Source organism: Panulirus ornatus, chromosome 56, assembly GCF_036320965.1.
Source record: "Panulirus ornatus isolate Po-2019 chromosome 56, ASM3632096v1, whole genome shotgun sequence".
NCBI lineage: Eukaryota > Metazoa > Arthropoda > Malacostraca > Decapoda > Palinuridae > Panulirus > Panulirus ornatus.
Genome location: NC_092279.1, coordinates 18,033,465 through 18,057,078, shown reverse-complemented (window position 1 = coordinate 18,057,078; position 23,614 = coordinate 18,033,465). Strand labels below are relative to the sequence as shown.

The 23,614-nt window shown below is 38.0% G+C and overlaps 1 protein-coding gene across 1 annotated transcript in view; it reads left to right on the top strand.

Annotated features, from left to right (window-relative positions):
* Positions 1 to 1,737: 1,737 nt before the first annotated feature.
* LOC139765976 (activating signal cointegrator 1 complex subunit 2) overlaps positions 1,738 to 23,614 on the top strand; it is a 45,561-nt gene continuing 23,684 nt past the window's right edge. The window contains exons 1-10 of the mRNA XM_071694003.1: positions 1,738 to 2,091; positions 4,097 to 4,180; positions 6,210 to 6,370; positions 8,033 to 8,210; positions 8,336 to 8,533; positions 8,909 to 9,108; positions 12,006 to 12,185; positions 13,702 to 13,834; positions 14,906 to 15,037; positions 18,124 to 18,266. Coding sequence (XP_071550104.1) covers positions 2,005 to 2,091; positions 4,097 to 4,180; positions 6,210 to 6,370; positions 8,033 to 8,210; positions 8,336 to 8,533; positions 8,909 to 9,108; positions 12,006 to 12,185; positions 13,702 to 13,834; positions 14,906 to 15,037; positions 18,124 to 18,266 — 1,496 coding nt within the window. The 5' untranslated portion in view covers positions 1,738 to 2,004. The remainder of the gene's footprint in view (positions 2,092 to 4,096; positions 4,181 to 6,209; positions 6,371 to 8,032; positions 8,211 to 8,335; positions 8,534 to 8,908; positions 9,109 to 12,005; positions 12,186 to 13,701; positions 13,835 to 14,905; positions 15,038 to 18,123; positions 18,267 to 23,614) is intronic.

The window sequence follows — 23,614 nt, the reverse complement described above, 5'->3', positions numbered from 1 at the left end:
AAACATGTAAATACTGTATAAATTTCGAGGAAATATTTCTCGTGCTAACATCGATTGAACAATTCGAGCACCTGGTACTATCGTTCTTCATGTATTACAAGAAAATACAACTTATTCTCCATGTATTATAAGACAACTGAATGTCCAGTCCATTGTTATTCGCTGTAAAAATATCACGGGTCTGGACACACACACACACACACACACACACAGTACTAACGGAGAACGCAAACGGTTCTAGACCCAACCAACAACAACCCAAATATTGTAACAGAGCTTCGTTGATATATAGAATTTTTCCCAAATTAGTTTTTCATGTAGATATGCACTCACATCTGTGTGTGGCTTGACCCTAAGGCCGGGAACAGCAAGGAGGCCCGTTAAACCTGTGTAAGGTACAGGACAGTAGGATGCACAGCGAGAAGCTTTCCCTGATGTGTGTAGTTGCCTCCGCATCCACACCTTTTGTGTTTGTACATCAGTTAGATATATTTCTTCAGATTAGGTAGGCCAGTTCACTGCATGGATACCTTTTTCTTCTTCTTCTTCTTTGTGTGTGTGTGTGTGTGTGTGTGTGTGTGTGTATTCTACGTGCCTACCTATTAAGTATATATCTTGTTATATACATCAGTGTCGTATTTTCAGGTGGATATTTTCTGACTCTTTGAGATACACTCGTAAACCGGGGCTGATGAAGGCATAAGCTGACAGGGCAACAAGAGGGGCATTGAAGACGGGCCCACAGAGTAGAAGGGAAATCTTTCTAACTTGATTTTAGTCATTGTCGTCAATCCTGCCAGTAAATGAAAAAATGGTTGCAAGCCATATGTGACACACACACACACACACACACACACACACACACACACACAGTGTAAAACTCCTTCTCCATACATTACAAATGGGTGATTACTGTGAGTAATTATACACACACACCAGAGGACTTACCCTGAAATTAATCTTGCTGAAACAGGTGTAAAGTACTGTTATCGTAAGAGTGTAGGATGAATGGAATAGAATTATTGAGGACGTGGTTATAATGCAGACAGTATACATAAATTTAGGAAGTTGTATGATATTAGAGAATAAACCTCCTACCTATGCAGTACAAGCAGGTATTTATTGGCCTCCGTGGTGTACCGCTGAAAACACTTATAGAACATTTAGGTTCTAGTGCTTTACAGATTTCACAAAATCAGATCAAATCCGCAGTCAGTTATGGCTTTCATGAGCAAAATTTAACTTTCCATTTGAGCGTAACCTCTTATTAACATGTCCTTTACGGACGAATGAAACTATGGATGACCTTTTCTCTTAGATGACAAAAGACCAGTCCAAGAAGACTTTGAATTGGATCATACAGTCAGTATCATAAGGGCGATACTGTGAGTTATGCTCGTTATGTATGTTTGTCTATATATTGTCTTTAGTGACATGTGGGGCTCGGAAGTGTATCTGTCCCTCTCCATGCAGTCTTTACTGTTTTGTGGAACGAAGTATGTGTGTGGGATTTCCTTATTCAGCTGTATTGTTAAAGATTACGCCACGGGATGAAACATTACTTGGTTCACTTTACTGATTAGCTAGTGATATATAACTTGATTATTCATTATAATGACCTTTAAGGCGCAGTTGAGGAACTTTGTACTTAGGCGCCACAGAATTTTGACATACAAGTATTTTTTGTTTTTAATTCCTTTGAAAATGAGGAGTTACATATTCGCTGGCAATGTGGTGAGTCTGCTTGGGTGCTGGAGGTGAGAGTCGCTCCACCTGTGTTGCTGATAGAAGTGTTCGCTGGCCTGACAACACAAGGCAGCTGATTGCTGTCCAGGTTGTTAACGTGATCACCGACAGTTGTGCTCATTAGTAAATATCACAACGAGACTAAGTGTAATTACTTATAACTCATTTGTAAGGTACGAGGTGGGAGTTTTACGATCGTGAAGCCCCCGTTTTTTGAATGTGTAAGCCGTACGAAAAGGAAGAATATTTTGAGCAGAGATGAGCAGTACCGGAGCTATACCCAAAGGGGGTGCTAGACCAAAAATAGGTATCTGGCGCGAAGACCCTAGTTTGGAAAAGTCAAAGGTTAGTAAATGAAATAAATCTTTAAACTAGACTTTTGAGACGGCTTGATCAAGTTACTGTGTACAAGCTGTTACCACGGTTCTCCCGGTGGGAAGGGATTAGAAAGGTAGTGGCAGGTGATATATCTGGAACCAGAATCACGTTTTCAGACGAATTATGTGTGCGAAAGGGATACTAATGAATTCTTTGCACTGTATATTAATATATGATGTAATTTTTTACATGTAGCACCTCCTACTCTCACAGGGTGAAGTCCCCATACAATGAGTAGGGCTTTGAATCAAAGAAATACTGGGGTGAAACCTTTCTATTCCAGGTGTGCAGAATGTAAGGAGCCGATTGGTGCTACAGCGTCCCAGAGAGATTCGCGAATGTTCTCGCATTATGTAAAAGAATATTCGCAAAAGACTCTCCTGCAGACACTTGACACAAAACATCCTATTAGCTCTTTGTTCAGATTCAATAGATCTTTATATAGATGGTATATCGATTTTCAAAGTAATCAAAACTGCATGAAACAAGATCACTTGTGTCTAGGGTCTTATGATTATTAATTTCCCTTGATATTGAGGAGATGCATCATATTATTTGTAAGGCAAACATGACTGGATCTGAGTCTTGCAGATGTGTTGGAAATGTTCTATTATGAAGTGGATCGAATTAGAAACTATACAAATCAAATAAAGCTCTTTAAGATATGAACAAAGTGTGAGATGGATGTTTTGTAGCAGCTGTTTACAGTATAGTCATTTTCAAAGGACCTTGCACATTTGCAAGGCCCAAGCACATGATTTCAGGATGTTGTAGGTGTCCAATTGCCCTTCACAAATTTACTTGCCCCACATGGGGTCTATTTCTAATTCATTTATAGACATCTAAACCCGATGTTTACCTCTAACCTAATGATGCCATCCAGTGGAGCGCACCTTCTCAGTAGCTAGGAAAATAATCCTTTACTCACTAGGTCTCGCCAGTATGCTACTTGTGATATTTAGATAAATTGGTTATCTTTTTGCCTTAATATCTATTGGCATTTTGCTTATTTTTTTTATGTAACATAGTTTCCCTCTCCATCATGACCCTGCTTACTGTCAGGTTATATATTATTCATTGATAAGAGCAATGATGATAGCCTGTAATCCACATTCTTAACTCATTATTTATATGAAACATTAATCCAGCAAAAGTAGAAAGAAGATCATGAAGCTAGAACATGTGCCTCTATTTTATGTAGAATACTGAATTGTATGTCATTACTTTGCTGATTTATCAGTTTTGCAATGCATCAAAACTGGCTTTAGGTATTAAGTGATTCTGTCCTGTATACTATTGTAGTAGCTATTATTTAGAAAATACAAGAGTGGATGCGGATGAATTGGATCAATGTTTTATTTCTCGGTACTAGATAAAGCAATATTGGTGAGGGTCATGAATATCAGAGAAAATGTGGAGTTGATTGATGTATTGATAGGTGAAATGCTGCCAGAAAATTGAGAGAATCAATGAAGGCCTTGTTTAACCTCTCAAGCAGCCAAGATTTATCATAGTTGGTATTCTAGCTGAAATGTATTAGATGCACCCATTATTGAGTATTACATCAAGTGCAGATGAATGTCAGGAAACAGATGACTTTTCAAGTGGCTGTTGTGCCACTTCCTATCTACCCCAGCGACAGTGCTGGGGTAACTGGTAAATTATCAGTTTTGTTATTCATTGAAACCAGAATTTGAGATGGGGTGGTTTTGGGTTTTGACTGGAAACATCAAGAGCAAGTATGTTGCTCTCAAATGGTATGCTTTCATAGATTATTGCATCATATGAATTTGATATCTTGCTGTGCATTTCCTTCTCATTTAAGTTAGCTGTTATATTTTTCTGCTTGGATTATACAGATGCTGAGTGTTAGAAATATGTGTGACACATGAAAGATAAATGCTTAACCTGCGCAGTAGTAGTTTCATTGACATGAAAAATTTCAACATTTTTTTATCTTTTCTTATTTCAGGAAGAGGGTGAAGTAATAGAACCTCTTGAAAGGAAATTTATCATAGTAAACACCCCAGGCATTGATAAGCGAGTGCCTGCATTGGTGAGTGAGAAGTATTTTTTCATTTAATGATCATATTGCAGATTGCTCATATTTTCTAACCAACATTTTGCTTTTACCTGATTCTCTATTTTCATTTGTATCACTTCATTTCCAGCCTTCTAAATGATGGGTCTTTCATCAACCTTAACAAGTCCTGCTTTCTTCTTAAGTCAGAAGTTTTCATGTCCAGAGTAGATTGGAATTCTCAGATGGCACTCTTTGTACCCAGGGACAAAGCTAATGATTCCACAAATGCTGTAATTGCTTCATGGCCCCAGGCTTTGGCGTCTCAATGTTAGCTAGAGTAACTAATGGGAAAATGCAGTTTTGCAGCCCAGTGCACCAACATGGTAAAGATACAGACTAATTCTTTCCTACAGAAAACAGATATCTTCAAAGTAGGGCTTCCCAGGAGCATTTTGGAAGTTTTAGTTTGGTGAAATGACTTGTAGAAGCTCCAAACACCCATGCCTTAGAGGCCTCTAACACCTCTGAAGGTCAAAATGAATGCATTGAATCAGATTAGGCCTCCATTCTATGGAGGGTCATTTCGGTTCCATGGATTGAGGTTCAAAAGCACTTTTATATCAGCAAAAAGAAACCTTTCAGTCCTTTTGTGAAGAATCTGATATTTCAAACATAACTAAATCCTTACATTTAGAGTTCTTTAGACTTTTTCCTTCAAGAGTGCCATTCAAAAACCTTTACCTCTGGGTTTTGATATTAATATAACAAGCCCTGTTTGAAGTCAATTTTCCTTATCTTTCTTCCTGAGAAGATTAGATGAGAGGTTTCAAAAAATACTAAACACCCTTTACAATAGTTTTCCAGACAGTTCAGCTCCTCACTGTCTTCTTTTGAAAACTTTTTTCCAATTAGCCTTGATCCCTGGAAGGAAAGTTAGTGAATTACATAATGTGGCCAGACACAAAAATCTTTAATTTGTTAATGACAATCTCTGATGGGATAAGCTAAACCCAAAGCCAAGATTCTTTTTTTTAAATGAAATGATTAGATTTAGAAATAGCCTGATTGTCATGAACAATGGGAAGACTGTCCATAAAGTATCATACTGTGTCCAGTTAAATCTAAAGACGCTTTGAATTTTACCAGAGATTATTAAGGGGGCTAATTATTTGTGTACCCTAGAAAGATGAAACCCCATTCAGCAAAGATTATCTCTTTGTGTATGTTGGAACACATGTTCTGATGAAGATCATCTTTTCTGTAGCTTTCTTCAGAAACCATTTGCTGAAGGACATCAAGAAAAGGGTCTTTGGCTCTCATCTACATATTTTGTCAAATATTCCTGTAGTTTGGTCTTTATGGATCAACCTTGTGTGGCTGTGGGGATTCTGCTTTCAGAAGAAACAGTCTCTGAGCCACTGTTGACAAAATTATTTTCGCTTGTGTATGTTGTCTTCTTATACAAAAGTTTTTCTCTAAACCCTCCTCTTTCATGTGGATGTGCTTTCAAGCTCATAGGACAGACAGCAAGAAAAGAAGTGTAGGTTTTTGAAACTGAAAAACCGTTTCTTTTTGAGGAAGTGTCCCACAGGCATTTTGTTTCCTAACACTTACTTTTGTTTTTTTCTGTCTCTCTAATCATCTGTGACTGCCTTTGGATTGGTGCCCTTGGTCTCTGAATTCTGAGCTGTTAGTTGGCCTGCAGAGAGTAGGTTAGTGATGCCATCTCTGTAGCAGTCTCTGTTTGGGTAGAGTTGGGCCTGAAACAAGTGAACTGGTGCTAACATGGCTGAATGGATAGCCAGTGGTTGGGAAGACCAGTGATCTCTCACCAGAAACATCAGGGGTGGAAGCTTTTAGCCATGATTTTCATAGATACTATGTCAAGATTTTTGGAAAACCAGTATTTTGATATGAATTCCAAACACAGTATACCCTGTCAATTACTGGACTAGCATATTCTTAACTTTTCCTTGTCATATTTTGCAGCATGCCAGAAAATTTTTCATTTTGTTGTGTATTCAGCTTAATCAAATATTTCCTTCTTTTTTTTTCCAAACAGCACATATGCTGGGCACAGAAAGGTACTTACGTCAAGTATGTTCCACCCCCGTTGCCAGAAGAAGATGGTTCCCATCTTCCTGGTGCTTGTGAGACATGGTTGGAACAGATGGAGTTTTTAGAACAAGATTTGCGAAATCTTCTTAATTTGCCCCATCACAAGTGAGCAATCAATCCTGATGCAGTAATTGAATTTAGACAGTTATAAGACAATGAATCTATATAATGTTTATGTTCTCATTTATCTAATGTCAGAAGATTATAAGTTGTATGATGAGGCACCCTCATTGATCTCCCATACTGTCCTTATTATCATAATATCATAGTATTTAAGGAATATTTATTTTAATATTATTGTTATATGACCCCAGAACCTCTTTTCCTGAAGCTCGTGTAGCTTAAAACCTGCAGTGCAATCAGTAGCAGGGGCTAGATGGGTACTTTTAAAGTGAGAAGTTCTTTATCGAGACTGCTTGCTTTTGATAATTGATGGTGATACAGACTCACAAAAGGTGGCTTGTCACTTGAGGTTTTACCTCAAACAGGCAGAGTTTAGTAACATCATTTGTCTTTTCCTAGCGCTACCTCTCATGTGCGCTGGGGGAATAGTGGTTCCAACAATGTTATATGGTTGTGAGGCATGGGCTATAGATAGGGTTGTTCGGAGGAGGGTGGATGTGTTGGAAATGAGATGTTTGAGGACAATATGTGGTGTAAGGTGGTTTGATCGAGTAAGTAATGAAAGGGTAAGAGAGATGTGTGGTAATAAAAAGAGTGTGGTTGATAGAGCAGAAGAGGGTGTGTTGAAATGGTTTGTTCATTTGGAGAGAATGAGTGAGGAAAAATTGGCAAAGAGGATATATGTGTCAGAGGTGGAGGGAATGAGAAGTGGGAGGCCAAATTGGAGGTGGAAGGATGGAGTGAAAAAGATTTTGAGCGATCAGGGCCTGAACATGCAGGAGGGTGAAAGGCATGCAAGGAATAGAGTGAATTGGAACAGTGTGGTATACTGGGGTCAACGTGCTGTCAGTGGATTGAACCAGGGCATGTGAAGCATCTGGGGTAAACCATGGAAAGTTGTGTGGGGCCTGGATGTGGAAAGGGAGCTGTGGTTTCGGGCATTATTGCGTGGCAGCTAGAGACTGAGTGTGAATGAATGTGGCCTTTGTTGTCTTTTCCTAGTGCTACCTCAACCCTACTGTACCTAATGTCCTTGCTCTTATTCACATTTACTCTCAGCTTTCTTCTTTCACACACTTTACCAAACTCAGTCACCAGCTTCTGCAGTTTCTCACATGAATCAGCCACCAGCGCTGTATCATCAGCGAACAACAACTGACTCACTTCCCAAGCTCTCTCATCCACAACAGACTGCATACTTGCCCCTCTTTCCAAAACTCTTGCATTCACCTCCCTGACAACCCCATCCATAAACAAATTAAACAACCATGGAGACATCACACACCCCTGCCACAAACCGACATTCAAATTTAAGTATACAGTATAATCATTTCTAATTAGATTATCATAAAATTTTACAGTGTGTAGCCATCTTACCTGCCTTTCTTTGCATTTCTGCAGGATTTTTAGAGGCTGCAACTATAGATATACAGTAACTGTTTTATTTAATTTCAGCATGAAAATCAATACTTACTCCAACATAGATATCCTCTTGTTTTCAGAATGGTATGCATAGAAGTATTAGGTAAATATGTGGTTCCTTTGCCTTGGGCCAATGGAGCACTGCATTTGTACTAATGTAATAATAGTTTGCAATCCACTCGCTGATAATGTAGTTCATTATCTTCCTTCAAACCATTGCAGGTTTTGGTCACAAGTGGTGTATGACCCAGCCATCCATGAGTGTTTAGAGTCATACTTAGCCAGTAGCTACAGATGGTATGAAGATGATTTACTTGATTACTTCAGACTAACTGTTGAATCTCTGCATCACCTGGTGTTTTTGATATACGTTCGTATGTCCACTTATAAAGAATCAGAGGTAATTTAACTTGAATGTCTTTTAGGAAACAGGTCATGTAAATAAATAGATTTGAGTGTTTGATGATTTTTTCGGTTATACAGTTTTCTTGAGAGGGGCAAAAATTATTTTTTCTCTCTTTTCAGACATGTCATATAACCCCATCAGTATTTGGTGATCTCATTTATGAAAACTACTTATTTGATATATGCAAGCTACTCGATCTCTGTATACTGTATGGCCCCACCAACAGCCAGCTGCTGGCCAAAATGATCGATAATATCTTCTCACATCAACCTAGATACTACGATGATCTGTCACAAACAGTGTCTTCCATCAGTCTTGTAAGTTAATTTTGTTCACTGATTCTTGTTGTACTTAATTTACTAGTGGCTTGTGGAGACTGTCACTGGGAAATAATGTAAAAGATTAAAGATAGGACAGGACAGTTAGGAAGCATGTATTTAAGAGTGGTGTATTTTTGGAAGACTAGTAGATGTGCTAAGACTAGATTGTGAAGGAATTTCTGCCTGAACCTCCATAGAATTCTTATAGGATATAGATGATGATAGAAAGAAAGTGTGGTCAGCCAAGTATCATCATTGTCGTTCATGATAGTGGAAGCAAGGATTTATTGCTTCAGATATTTCAGACAGCTGAATGTGGATGGGTTCATAAGAATATTTTTTATTGTTACTTTTGTATTCTTCCTTTTCCAGGGCTTGGAAAAAGTAGAAGAGAAGCTGGGTGTGGCTGAGTATATACCAATGGCCCTTGGAGTCCGTAATGAAAGTCTGTCCATGGCAGACCTTCACAATATCATTATATATCTCCTAGACACATTCTCTTCTCTGCAAATGTTTATCGCACTCCATCCACCAGCTGCCAGGCTTTTTTATAATGAGGCCTTTGAAATAAGGTAGGTTTTCATTTTTTCAGTTGAAATTCAGAAAAGATAGTTTTTATTTCATACTATTCGCCATTTTCCGCATTAACGAGGTAGCGTTAGTTTTTATATAAAGCAATAATCCATGAGACTCATTTTATAATGATTGAGCTGATTTTTAGTGTTTGAAACAATATTCAGACTTTGTTGTCAGTATCTGCCTGTAATAGTAGAATGAGTCTTCAGATCATGTGGAGAATGATTTTATGGATACTGACTCTTCTAACACTGAAAGTTGACCAAGATTAGCCAGATGTTTCTGCCGAAAGTGGAGCCAGTGTTGTCAGTACCCACTTGACCTGGATAACACTGCATGTGACTGGTTTGGCTGGTATCTTTACAGACTGAGAGAATGTGTGAGTTGTGAGTTTTATAGCCATGATTATTTTGAACAGACATACATATAGAGAGAAAGCAGTGAAAAATGGTCAAAAGTAGCAGAAATACTATTGTATTACTTCTATTGCTATGAAGTAGGATGGCATTTCATTCACTTTTACATTTCTAGATAAAGAGAATATAGGTATTATATGAATGTGAAATGGTAATTACAAACTGTGGAATATGTCAGTAACCAAAACTCTACTTTTTATATTATCTCATACACATGTAAATAATTTCATGGGTTTATTCATTCAGGATGGTACATAATGTATTGTACAATACATATGGATAAAAACTCACCCTGTAGATATGAAAACAAAATGAGAAAAAATTACTAAGAAACTTATGCTGCCTGCATGGCCATCAGCTGAACGTGAGGTATATGCTCTCTTAGAGCAAGCAGGATGGGTTGATGTAATCACAGATGCCTTAATGATGCATTCTGCATCATCAGCCTACATGAAGATTAATTGCTTCTTACTACATATGTAGGTAATTGGAAGTTTTACTCTGACGGCATCACATAGCATATGAAATTTCCATTCTTGAATTGGCTGTACCTGCCTTGATTTGAACTATCCTGCAGTTGATTTTAGTGGCATGCCACACTGTTACCAAATGCTGCAGTTTGAATTTTTTCCTTACACCGATCAGTTTGTATGGAAATGTCAGAGAGCCTGTACAACATATGCACCTTGGTGATTGGATGTTATGGAAATTTGCAGTATTCTCATTTCTTTGAGAAAATACCTTTAACAAAAAAACATACACATATCTTTACATATGCCAGAGAGTACTGCTGGAGTATCTTGTATGCCTGGTTGCAGAACAGGATAAGCTGAAGGGTGCTGAACTGGTTTAAACACCATTTCACTTTGTAGAGTTATATATCAATTTGTTTGAATATTTATGTTTTATTTAAGCACAATAACAAACTTTTGGATCTCTTTTTATAGAGTATTTGAAAATATCCTTTACACAGTGTACCTTCAATATTGAGACTGCTGCAACAAAGTAGTTATTTTTCAGGGAATATTTTTGGTTCATTCCTTTTCAGTTTGTTTGGAGGTCTTTCCTCGTCACTGTTTGAAAGGCAACCAACTGAAAATTCAAGCTCAGTCTGACAATGGTTATGACCAAAGAAAAAATCTGTTTAATCACGTATGACAGTTTCTCTTACATCAGACAGTTGTTACTGGACTCTGCCTGCAAATGATTACATTTTAAACAAGACGTCACCTTCTTCAAAACTGTACCATTGTCAATGGATAGATCTTTTAATTCAAAAGTAGTCCTTCATTTCACTGTTCTTGCAATGAGTGCAACCTCAGCTGCAGAAGCCCCATACTAGAGTAGCTAATGTCGAATGTTCTCCAGCATTTTAGTTGCAAACAAATCTACACAAATTTGTTTCATACTACAACAGTAGTGCTTAAAACATATGGTTGATTTTGCATATTGGTTAAGCTGATATGTAATTGAAGCTGATGCTGTTTGCTTGTATTAAGAGGATAGATTTTTATATAACGAAATATGAAGGTAGCATTTAGTAAATGGTATAAGGAGGGAAATTGATTGAAAGAAAATTTGATAGATACAAATACAGGTCAGAAAAAGCAAAGTAGAGATATTAGAAAACGAATGTTGAAGAACATTTTGGTTTGTAAGAATACAGAACAGACATTTAATGGAACTGAAGTATTTATTTGGCTAAAGAATATAACCAAATGCAGAAGGTGTAGGTTATTCATTGTTCCCACAATATTTTTCTCAAATGAGACCAACTTTTTTTTTCAATTATCAGGTATATTGGAATGATTAGAAATTTCTTGATTCTTTCAGTTTGCCAGTCTTCAGACTTCAACCTCCTTTGTGAAAGTGTGAAATAAAAGAAAAGATGATAAATTGTTCAAGTTCTTTTTACACATATTTCCTGTTGATAGATTTCATTTCTGTAAGGAAAGATTGTTCTTTAGGTATAGCCCTTCTTTATTTAAAGAACAGTGTTTCATTAGTATATTTGAATTAATTGTCTTACATGATTTACATATTCTTAAATCTTGCATTTGAGATTGGGAACAAATGATATTATACATTGGAAATGAGATATTATACATTGGAAATGTAGCAACAAAGAACATTGGATTGTGCATGTGTACTGGACATACTGGCATATGGCACATTTATTGATGTTCCCAGTTGGATATATCTTTGCAAAACATTTGTGCTGAACACCCTCAAAGCCTTCATTCTGACAACTGGCAAATTTATGTATTGAGAAAATGTCCCTTTTAAGACTTCTTGTGTTAATGCTTCTGTTTGTCAGTGTCTTTGGAATTATTTCTTCATAGTAAGCCAGTGAGTTATTTCAGCTTATTATGAAAGTGATTGTACTCTTGATTATAATTTGCTAAATAATTTACAGACAGATAATACACACCCTAGATATTTTAATGATACAGAACTTTTAATTTTACTCTTTTCAGAATATCAGCTTGCTATGAGAGAGTATTTCCAACACTTATGGAATATTTGAGTGAGCAGTGCCATGACCCAGAGTGGGTTTCTAAGCTCATAGAGAGAATACAGCTTACCAGGTCTTCAGCAGTCTTGACCTTCAGAGCCATCTTAAACCAAAGATGTCTTGCTCCCCTCAGTATGAAAAAGTATGTGTTATGGCACACTGAAGAGGTCCTTTTTGTACTTTATAGATCTAAAGTTGTATCAATATGTCATATGTTTCGAGTTTCATGCACCCTAAAATGTGTGTGACCACCATATCCATGCTGTACTGTTGTCAGTCAGATAACTGTTTCTGCAAAGTTCTGTAGAACAAGAGTTTTTAAGACTATGGTTTGTAAAATTGGTGTGTAGGTGTATATTTTATATGCTTTCTGTCATACCTGTTCACCATTTCTTGGTTTATATATTTCCTTTCTTCATACCTGTTTACCATTTCCCACTATATCAAATTAGTGGCAAGATTATATGACCAAATTTGATGAAAAATTCACTTGACTCTTTCATTTACTCCTACATTTGGAAAGTGAAAACACAGGAGGGGAGTATTTTCTACCTCACGTTCCTGTCCCTCTGTCACATTCTATAACACATACATGTTGCATGCGTAGTATTCTGCCTCCCAAGTCCCCAGAGATCATTTTTCCTGATCACAGTAGGTGCCCCATAGAAGGGATCCTGGGTAGGAAAGTAAATTAATATACTTTATGTATGTTATTATACAACCCCAGTACTCCTTTTATGGGGCATCTTCAGACCCAAGGTTGCATTTCATTTAGGGATGGGAGAATGGTGGACAACTTTTAAGCAATAAGGCCTTCAACTGACTGCACTCCCCTTTGTCCATTGATGATGACAGCCTTACTGAAAAAGAGCTATCACTCACAGTGTACCCACTTGCAAGTGGAGTTGAGTAACACATACATACTTTAAATTTCTTTCATACTTGTTTGACATTATTTGCCTTAGTGAGGCAGTGCTAAGAACATGAACAACAGCCTCATTTGCTCACATCCAGTCTCCTGATGTCATGTATAATGCACCAGAGCCAGAGCCCACCATCCACAGTTAAGCCTCAGAGTCTCTTCCATAGTTTTCCCAGACTGCATCATATGACCAGGTTCATCTCATTGACAGCACTTCATCCACATCATTTTAATTTGTTCTGTCTTGTTAATGCCTCTCACTGTCTTGAATGCTTAGGTATCAAATAAGATAAATTTGCCCTTCTTTTTTGTAACATTTTTGTATATTTCCTAGCAGAAATATGGCACATTAAGAATGTTACTTGAAAGTAAACCAAGCATTCCTGAGAAGGTGAATGTCAGAAGGTTGTATTGATCACAAGTAAATTTCCCAGTGCTTCTGAGGTAGAAATCTAGTGATATTTAGCTTTTGCTTCATTATTAAAGGCATTATGACTTAAAAAAAAAAGACGTACATTATCTTGAAATTCAAGTATTTGATTACACTACATTACTTGAATGTAAATCTGGCATTCTGTACATAGCAATATGATTGGTCCAAGCAATTTATCCATTGTGTTTGTATTTGTTGTATATGGCTGCTATGTAATTGCTGGTAAGTTTTGGTAAGTTACTGTATTTTCATATATTTCATCACATCCATTACTGATAATGTTATGATCATTCTGATTTTCAGTTCATCTCCCACACTTGTAAGTGAATGTGTTGAGAAATTTCTGCAGGTGATGTCCACATGTGTTGAAGAAAGAACATTCATTGCTGACTATTGCTCATCATATCCTTTGAGCAGGGATTTGGAATTTTTTGAGGTGTGTTTTTATTGCTTTCATTATAGTATTTGATTTGCTTTTAGTTATGCCTGTTCTCCATATTAGTAATATATGGTATAATATGTTAGAGTGACATTTGCATTTAAGTCATAGGTCCATATTTGGTGTTATAGAATGATATGTTTTTATCCCAAGAAGGAGGAATACACCAAATTGATGCACTAGAAACATAATTTTCACATCATAAACATTTAGTTAAAAGTATACGTAAATGAAATTTAGTGGAACATCTTACTATGCAGTGCCACTTTATGCCACAGGATGACTTTTGTAAGAAGGGGGCACTTTGATGAGAATAATTTTTTGTTTATCCAACCTATTAGATATAGCTCTGATCCTAGACCATGGTAAAGTTTGCAAGGTGTTTATCACTGCAGTTAGCAAAGACACGATGTGCACTGTCATCCTGAGTTTCATCTAAGCTGAACCTTCTTACCTGGAATGATACCTTTGCGGCATATACCTTTTCTATACTTAACGACAATTTAATTAACAGTAATTTCTCTCACTTTTCCCATGTAGTGAGAGAGTGCCTGGAGCAGATAAAGAACAGCCTCATTTGTTCACATACACTCTTATCTCTCATTTACAGTGCATCATAACCAGAACCCCTTATCTATAGCTAAGCCCCACAGACCTTTCTCTGGTTTCCTATGACCACTTCATTTGCCCTGTTATAAGCATTATGTAATCCTGCTCACTTTTGACATCCTTATGACCTATGAATTAAATGCAAACATGTTCAGGTAGAAGTCCATGCTTTTTTTATAAGTCATTTATATAGATCAAGAAGAGTCGTGATCTCTGAACCAAGTACTGCAGCATTCCAATGATAAACTCCACCCGTTTAGAGAAGGCAGACTGTTCTAACATATATCCTTTGTTCCATTCCACAAAGCAGAATAATTTTTTCTTATATACTAGCTGGCAGACTGCACAGGTCTTAGACCTAGCAAGCATACTTGAAACAGCTAGATAAACCTGCATATTGCTTCAGCTGTTACAGGACTTGTGTGCTTAGAAAAGCTGGAAAAAATACTCTTGTTTCAGCATCATGGTGGAGACATCTCAGGCCTCAGCTTCATCAGGGATGCTGTTAATGTGGTGTTGACTGAGATGGGATTGGCTTCTGACATTATGGATCTTGCACTGGAGGATTCTAAAGAAAGTGAAGAAAAAGAGGTACTGTATCAGACAGAGACAGAGAGAAATTTTTATATATAATTATATGAATTTCGTTCATTATTCTATTCAGTACATATAATGATATTAAGGTAGCAAATAGATTTACAATACATTCATAGTATTTAAGTGTAGCTAATGATTATGCTAATAAGTTTTGTATTATTACTAGATTATTGTTTAGTTATTACTGTTATGTAATCCATCAGTGTTTCAATCAAAACATTGCATGTTTCTGAATTATCACACTAATGTTATATGAGTCCCCTGAAGCTGAAAAGTGTAGAGTTACAGCTAAATGATCTTTGACCTATATGGCTCTTCAGAATTTTGTATCCTTCCCAATTCTGGGTCCTTCAAGGTTAATTGATATTTCAAAATCCTCTGTTGTCACATAAAGTTTTTCAAATGTCATTGCCATTCACTCAATAGCAATATATAGGCAGTAGCCTTAACCACATTCTCCTCAATTTTCTCTTCCTTTTTGGCTAAGAAATAAGTAATGAAGAAAGCTCTTGATGCCACTGTCAAATCCATCCTGAGGAAAACACTGCTAAAAAGACGAAAACTAGCGAACATCCAGAATACAGCGAGCTTGTGTTCAAACAGCTCATTCAGTTTATTTGTGAGCTCTTGACTTTTTCAGTTCGTTCACTCTAAAATGCTCAAATCAAGACACCCATATAGGCATTGCACATTCAAGGCCAAAGACTCATCCATACAACACTGTCAGGACTATTGTGCCATGAGAAATACTATTCTTAGCCATAACAGACACTGACATCTCCTTCCACATGCTTTATCACCATCTCAAATCATGTGACTCACTTAAACCCGTATAGCATGACTGTTGTGCCATGAGAAATACCATTCTTTGCTATAACAGACACTGACATCTCCTTCCTCATGCTTTATCACCATCTCCAGTCATGTGACTCACTTAAACCCTTATGGTTCCATCCATTGCCTTTTCCTATCCCAGATACGTAAAGCACTCAAGCTCCTCCAGTTTCTCCCTATTCAGAGTTGTTTTCAAACCATTGTGTCTCAACCTCCTGCTTCTCCTCACTTATCTTTTGCTGATGTCTAATCTCACTCTTTTCACTCACACTTTTCCAAAAAATTTTACCAGCCTTTGGAACTTCTCTTTAGAGTCTTCTAACAAAGCCATGTCATCTGCAAACAGCACCTGATTAACCTGCAATACACAGGATGGAAGTGAGGTGACATCAAGTCATGACATATTTGATTTGTGTTTTGATGTATTAGTATTTCATTGTGTTATTGTGTATGGTATTAAGGTTTTGATGGTCATTCTTAAGGCAAGTGACATTACAGTGTTATAGGAGGTTGGAACTCTAGTCCAATTGATTAAGAGACTTACTTCTCATGAGGACAGTACACTAGATGGTTTAATCCTCAAATTTAATTTTTTTTTTTTCTTGTGTGACCACTCAAATGTCATGTATGTCAAGGTCAGCTTGTACCCCTGTGTCATTGATATGAGAGATGAAGGCAGATGCCAAAATTTAAGTTCCCAGGCCTTAACTCATGTAACAATGATAAACTAGGGAACAAGTCCATGGGTGTCTTTTTAGAGGTAATCTTTACCATTCTGTATGGGACTGTTCCCTTACACACCCTCAGTTAGGCTTCAGTTGTAGTCATTGTGTAAAACCTTAGTTGTCGATGGCATACTTCTCAACTTATTTTTAAGTCGAGATAATTTCGGAATTGTATGCATTGGTGGGAGAGGGGAAGACATACCCTAAGGATTAAGGCTCCTCTTCTGTCAAATGTACCAATGATACACTTGGAAACTGAGTTGGATGTTGTCTGCCTGCAGGGAGTCCTAGCAGTAGCTCATGAGTTTGTTCTCTTATGGTATCTCAACAAGGCCTTCCTTTCTAGAGTTTTTTTTTTCAGCCCAAGGCAGTGCTGCTTCAAGTAGTAGGAATACTTTGGCGTCCTTTGGAGTGAGAAGGTCTTTGATGAGATTGTTCGCCTAATGATACAGCCTAGTAAAAGAATATTTTTTACTCAGTTGTGCATGTATATCACTTGCATTCATACATTGCGGAAAAGTTTTTCTGATGAATAGGTTTGTTAGTTTATGTTTGAATTTGATTAGAGCTGAGTTCCCATTACTCTTTATTAATAATATTGGGCATTTTCTATTGTTCTTACCCTTTTGTGGATCCCTTCTGTCATGTATGGAGCTTCTGCAGTCCTTAGAAAGTTAACCACATCCATCAGGCAGGTCATAAAGTATAGTGATGTTGTGCATGTCTACTTAGGGAGAGTACAGAGCAATTTAGCAGTAAGTGGTCAGTTTCTCCATTGTGGTATTAGCATAGTGGGCATGAAAAATCTTGACATATGTTTAATCACCTGTTTGTAATGTTTTAGGGAGGGATGGTGTCCAGAGCATTGATAAGAAAGTGAAATTCATACTTGTCTGGAGAATGTGGCTTCAGATGGTTATATGTTTAATGGGGTGGTATTTAAGACTTAGTTGGGAGGGGCAGTTGTTTAGATCTTGTCAGGTCATCTATGTGTACATATGGTGGTGTGGTTGTTGGGGTAAGGGGAAGATTTGTGAGTATACCCCCTTTGGCTTGGGGTATAGCCATTTGGTAGGATAACCCCATAGTAAAAAAGGGAAGAAACAGAGTTGTCATTGAAAGCTTAACAAGACTATCACTTTGTTCTTGAAACTTTTTATTATATTTGCTAACCCCTCACAATTTTTTCCTTTTATTCTTCTAATAAGTAGACAAACAAATAGTCATTCATCAAAAATTGTAGAATGTACTCCAAAATTTAGTATATAATATATAATATATTGAAGTTGCTGTCATTTGTAAAAATAGTTTGATGGAAGGGGGTAGAAGAATAACTTTGGCATGTTGAATTGTGGGGTGCTATCACTGTTTTGAGTTTGTAAACCTCCGTCTTTCTGGATGAGAATTTGCCAAATTAATGTCACATGCCTTGGAAATAGAAAAGAGGAATGAGGGAAGTCATTTATTAGGTGTATTACATGAATGCTAGAGCAATATCTTTATGATTTATTTGAATTTCAGAGTCCACTTGACACTAGTGGAATGAATGGATATGCTCAGGTTGGATCAGCAGTACCAACTGGTGTAGAATTAGCTTCAATGGTGTCCAGTGTTCAAGACCTTCTGCCTGATCTTGGTGGAGGATTCATCCAGGAATGTTTAAAGTAAGTGCTGCTCTTCACATTCTGTTCATTTTTGTATATATATCTGACAATCTATATCTCTTATGCATGTTCCTTTCAGAACTCCCTCAAGGGGGTGGCCACAGCAGTCTCACTTTCCTATGTAGTTTTTTGTGAAATCATGCTTTCCAGATATCTTAACCCTATACCCTCCTCTGCAGGTACTCACAGGAAATCCTTATATTCCCTACTATGTCTTTTCTTTGCAAAGTTTGTCTTACATGTGGTGTATGCTTTTTATATTTCCATACTAAATAGATAGGCTTCTCCCAGAGCAAATTTCACAGGAACAATCTCTGTTTGAACCAGAATTACAGAAATGTTTTGAAACAAATGTATACAGAGAGAATCATAGCAGTCTTCAAAGCTCTTTGATGCTAGTTCCTTTTGGGAACTTTCTCGTGGGGGTGGCCACGGCAAAAGAGTCTTCAAAACTGGGGAACTTCAATGCCATTTCTTTTCCTTTTAGTGCCTCACCCTTAACAGAACACATGCAGACGGCAACACTAGTGCAGTAATTCCAAGGACTTCTACTAGTATTACATAGATACACTAACCAACAACTGCACCACGTAAGCTTATTCTTTTGTAAACAGGACTGATTAATTCAGTATTCTTTTGTCACAGAAAACAGTTAATGTTATTAGATACTTATTTAAAAACACTTTCAAGTTACTTTAAAAGAAAAATCTTATTCTCTTGGATGTGAAGAGTTTCATACAGTGAAACATTGCCCTTGATGTAAAGAGTGGTTTTTGTACCCAATATTTTTTTTTACTTTTTTGTTTCCATCCAGAATATGTCTGTGTTATACTTTATTAAAGAAAATACACGAGAAATAAGCATATTTTTCTCAGTGTTGCCATGGGAGGGTGAATGAATGGGGAAAAACCCATGCAGGCAACTTGGATGCTTTTAATCTTGGTAAATTTAGAATAGTTATGGACTGTTTCCATATGTGATTATACCCTGTATGTGCCTAATCTCATTACACAATGTGATTTTTTCAACATGTGATTTCGAACTGCATGAATGTTTTCTATGTATCTTTTATATGTGTGATTGTTTGCATACTTGTTTTTACATATTTCTTGTTAGTTAACACTGCTTTATCTACAGAACTGTATTTTGCAGAACTTTATTTCTTAAACATTAACCAAATAATTTTAGATGACCCAAAAATAACTGTGTTCATACTTTTTTCTTTTTTTCATGAGATGATATATATATATTTTTTTCTTTTATACTATTCGCCATTTCCCGCATTAGCGAGGTAGCGTTGAGAACAGAGGACTGGGCCCTTGAGGGAATATCCTCACCTGGGCCCCTTCTCTGTTCCCTCTTTTGGGAAAAAAAAAAAAAAAAAACGAGAGGGGAGGATTTCCAGCCCCCCGCTCCCTTCCCTTTTAGTCGCCTTCTACGACACGCAGGGAATACGTGGGAAGTATTCTTTCTCCCCTATCCCCAGGGATAAAAAAATATATACATATATATATATATATATATATCCCTGGGGATAGGGGATTAAGAATACTTCCCACGTATTCCCTGCGTGTCGTAGAAGGCGACTAAAAGGGGAGGGAGCGGGGGGCTGGAAATCCTCCCCTCTCGTTTTTTTTTTTTTTTTTTTTTTTTTTTTTTTTTTTCAAAAGAAGGAACAGAGAATTGGGCCAGGTGATTGTATTCCCTCAAAGGCCCAGTCCTCTGTTCTTAACGCTACCTCGCTAATGCGGGAAATGGCGAATAGTTTGAAAGAAAAATATATATATATATATATATATATATATATATATATATATATATATATATATATATATATATATATATATATATATATATATTTTTGCTTTGTCGCTGTCTCCCGCGTTTGTGAGGTAGCGCAAGGAAACAGACAAAAGAAATGGCCCAACCCACCCCCATACACATGGATATACATACGTCCACACACGCAAATATACATACCTACACAGCTTTCCATGGTTTACCCCAGACGCTTCACATGCCCTGATTCAACCCACTGACAGCACGTCAACCCTGGTATACCACATCGATCCAATTCACTCTATTCCTTGCCCTCCTGTCACCCTCCTGCATGTTCAGGCCCCGATCACGCAAAATCTTTTTCACTCCATCTTTCCACCTCCAATTTGGTCTCCCACTTCTCCTCGTTCCCTCCACCTCCGACACATATATCCTCTTGGTCAATCTTTCCTCACTCATTCTCTCCATGTGCCCAAATCATTTCAAAACATCCTCTTCTGCTCTCTCAACCACGCTCCTTTTATTTCCACACATCTCTCTTACCCTTACATTACTCACTTGATCAAACCACCTCACACCACACATTGTCCTCAAACATCTCATTTTCAGCACATCCACCCTCCTGCGCACAACTCTATCCATAGCCCACGCCTCGCAACCATACAACATTGTTGGAACCACTATTCCTTCAAACATACCCATTTTTGCTTTCCGAGATAATGTTCTCGACTTCCACACATTCTTCAAGGCTCCCAGGATTTTCGCCCCCTCCCCCACCCTATGATTCACTTCCGCTTCCATGGTTCCATCTGCTGCCAAATCCACTCCCAGATATCTAAAACACTTTACTTCCTCCAGTTTTTCTCCATTCAAACTTACCTCCCAACTGACTTGACCCTCAACCCTACTGTACCTAATAACCTTGCTCTTATTCACATGTACTCTTAACTTTCTTCTTTCACACACTTTACCAAACTCAGTCACCAACTTCTGCAGTTTCTCACATGAATCAGCCACCAGTGCTGTATCATCAGCGAACAACAACTGACTCACTTCCCAAGCTCTCTCATCCCCAACAGACTTCATACTTGCCCTTCTTTCCAAAACTCTTGCATTCACCTCCCTAACAACCCCATCCATAAACAAATTAAACAACCATGGACACATCACACACCCCTGCTGCAAACCTACATTCACTGAGAACCAGTCACTTTCCTCTCTTCCTACACATACACATGCCTTACATCCTCGATAAAAACTTTTCACTGCTTCTAACAACTTGCCTCCCACACCATATATTCTTAATACCTTCCACAGAGCATCTCTATCAACTCTATCATATGCCTTCTCCAGATCCATAAATGCTACGTACAAATCCATTTGCTTTTCTAAGTATTTCTCACATACATTCTTCAAAGCAAACACCTGATCCACACATCCTCTACCACTTCTGTTGTGGATGAGAGAGGTTGGGAAGTGAGTCAGTTGTTGTTCGCTGATGATACAGCACTGGTGGCTGATTCATGTGAGAAACTGCAGATGGTGGTGACTGAGTTTGGTAAAGTGTGTGAAAGAAGAAAGTTGAGAATAAATGTGAATAAGAGCAAGGTTATTAGGTACAGGAGGGTTGAGGGTCAAGTCAGTTGGGAGGTAAGTTTGAATGGAGAAAAACTGGAGGAAGTGAAGTGTTTTAGATATCTGGGAGTGGATTTGGCAGCAGATGGAACCATGGAAGTGGAAGTGAATCATAGGGTGGGGGAGGGGGCGAAAATCCTGGGAGCCTTGAAGAATGTGTGGAAGTCGAGAACATTATCTCGGAAAGCAAAAATGGGTATGTTTGAAGGAATAGTGGTTCCAACAATGTTGTATGGTTGCGAGGCATGGGCTATGGATAGAGTTGTGTGCAGGAGGGTGGATGTGCTGGAAATGAGATGTTTGAGGACTGTATGTGGTGTGAGGTGGTTTGATCGAGTAAGTAATAATAGGGAAAGGGAGATGTGTGGTAATAAAAAGAGTGTGGTTGAGAGAGCAGAAGAGGGTGTTTTGAAATGGTTTGGTCACATGGAGAGAATGAGTGCAGAAAGATTGACAGAGAATGAGTGAGGAAAGGTTGACAAAGAGGATATATGTTTCAGAGGTGGAGGGAATGAGGAGAAGTGGGAGACCAAATTGGAGGTGGAAAGATGGAGTGAAAAAGATTTTGAGCGATCGAGGCCTGAACATGCAGGAGGGTAAAAGGCATGCAAGGAATAGAGTGAATTGGAACGATGTGGTATACCGGGGTCAACGTGCTGTCAGTGGATTGAACCAGAGCATGTGAAGCATCTGGGGTAAACCATGGAAAGTTCTGTGAGGCCTGGATGTTGAAAGGGAGCTGTGGTTTCGGTGCATTATTACATGACAGCTAGACAGCTAGAGACTGAGTGTGAACTGGAGCCTTTGTTGTCTTTTCCTAGCTCTACATCACACACATGAGGGGGGAGGGGGTTGTTATTTCATATGTGGTGAGGTGGCGATGGGAATGAATAAAGGCAGACAGTATGAATTATGTACATGTGTATATATGTATATGTCTGTGTGTGTGTATAGATGTATAGGTATGTATATTTGCGTGTATGGACGTGTATGTATATACATGTGTATGTGGGTGGGTTGGGCCATTCTTTTGTGTGTTTCCTTGCGCTACCTCACTAACGCGGGAGACAGCGACAAAGCAAATTAAATATATATATATATTTTTTTTTTTTCAAACTATTCACCATTTCCCGCGTAAGCAAGGTAGCGTTAAGAACAGAGGACTGAGCCTTTGAGGGAATATCCTCACTTGGCCCCCTCCTCTGTTCCTTCATTAGGAAAACCAAAAACGAGAGGGGAGGATTTCCAGCCCCCCACTCCCTTCCCTTTTAGTCGCCTTCTACGACATGCAGGGAATACGTGGGAAGTATTCTTTCTCCACTATCCCCAGGGATATATATATATATATATGTATATATATATATATTTTTTTTTTTCTTTTTTTTCAAACTATTTGCCATTTCCCGCGTTAGTGAGGTAGCGTTAAGAACAGAGGACTGGGCCTTTGGGGGAATATCCTCACCTAGCCCCCTTCTCTGTTCCTTCTTTTGGAAAATTAAAAAAAAAAACGAGAGGGGAGGATTTCCAGCCCCCTGCTCCCTCCCCTTTTAGTCGCCTTCTATGACACGCAGGGAATACGTGGGAAGTATTCTTTCTCCCCTGTATATATATATACAGGTTGGTAATAAAAGTTTGGGGACAATGACTTTATTACTGATTGAAGGTTGTTGATTGGGTGAATGATGTACCCAGGCCAAGCCAAGACTGTTACTGTGTGATAGGTGATTAATGAAGGGTGAGAGGCATTTACCTTACGAGAAAGGTAGGGATTTAAGGGATTTCTAACCCTTGGAGGTCCAAGATATTTCTCTCCATATCCCCTCCCCCCGTACAATCCTTTTTATCTGCTGCTTACAAGTGTTTTTTTTTTCTTTTTTTTTTCTTTATAGACATGACCACTTCACTAGGATCTTGGGTCTCTCTCTCTCTCTCTC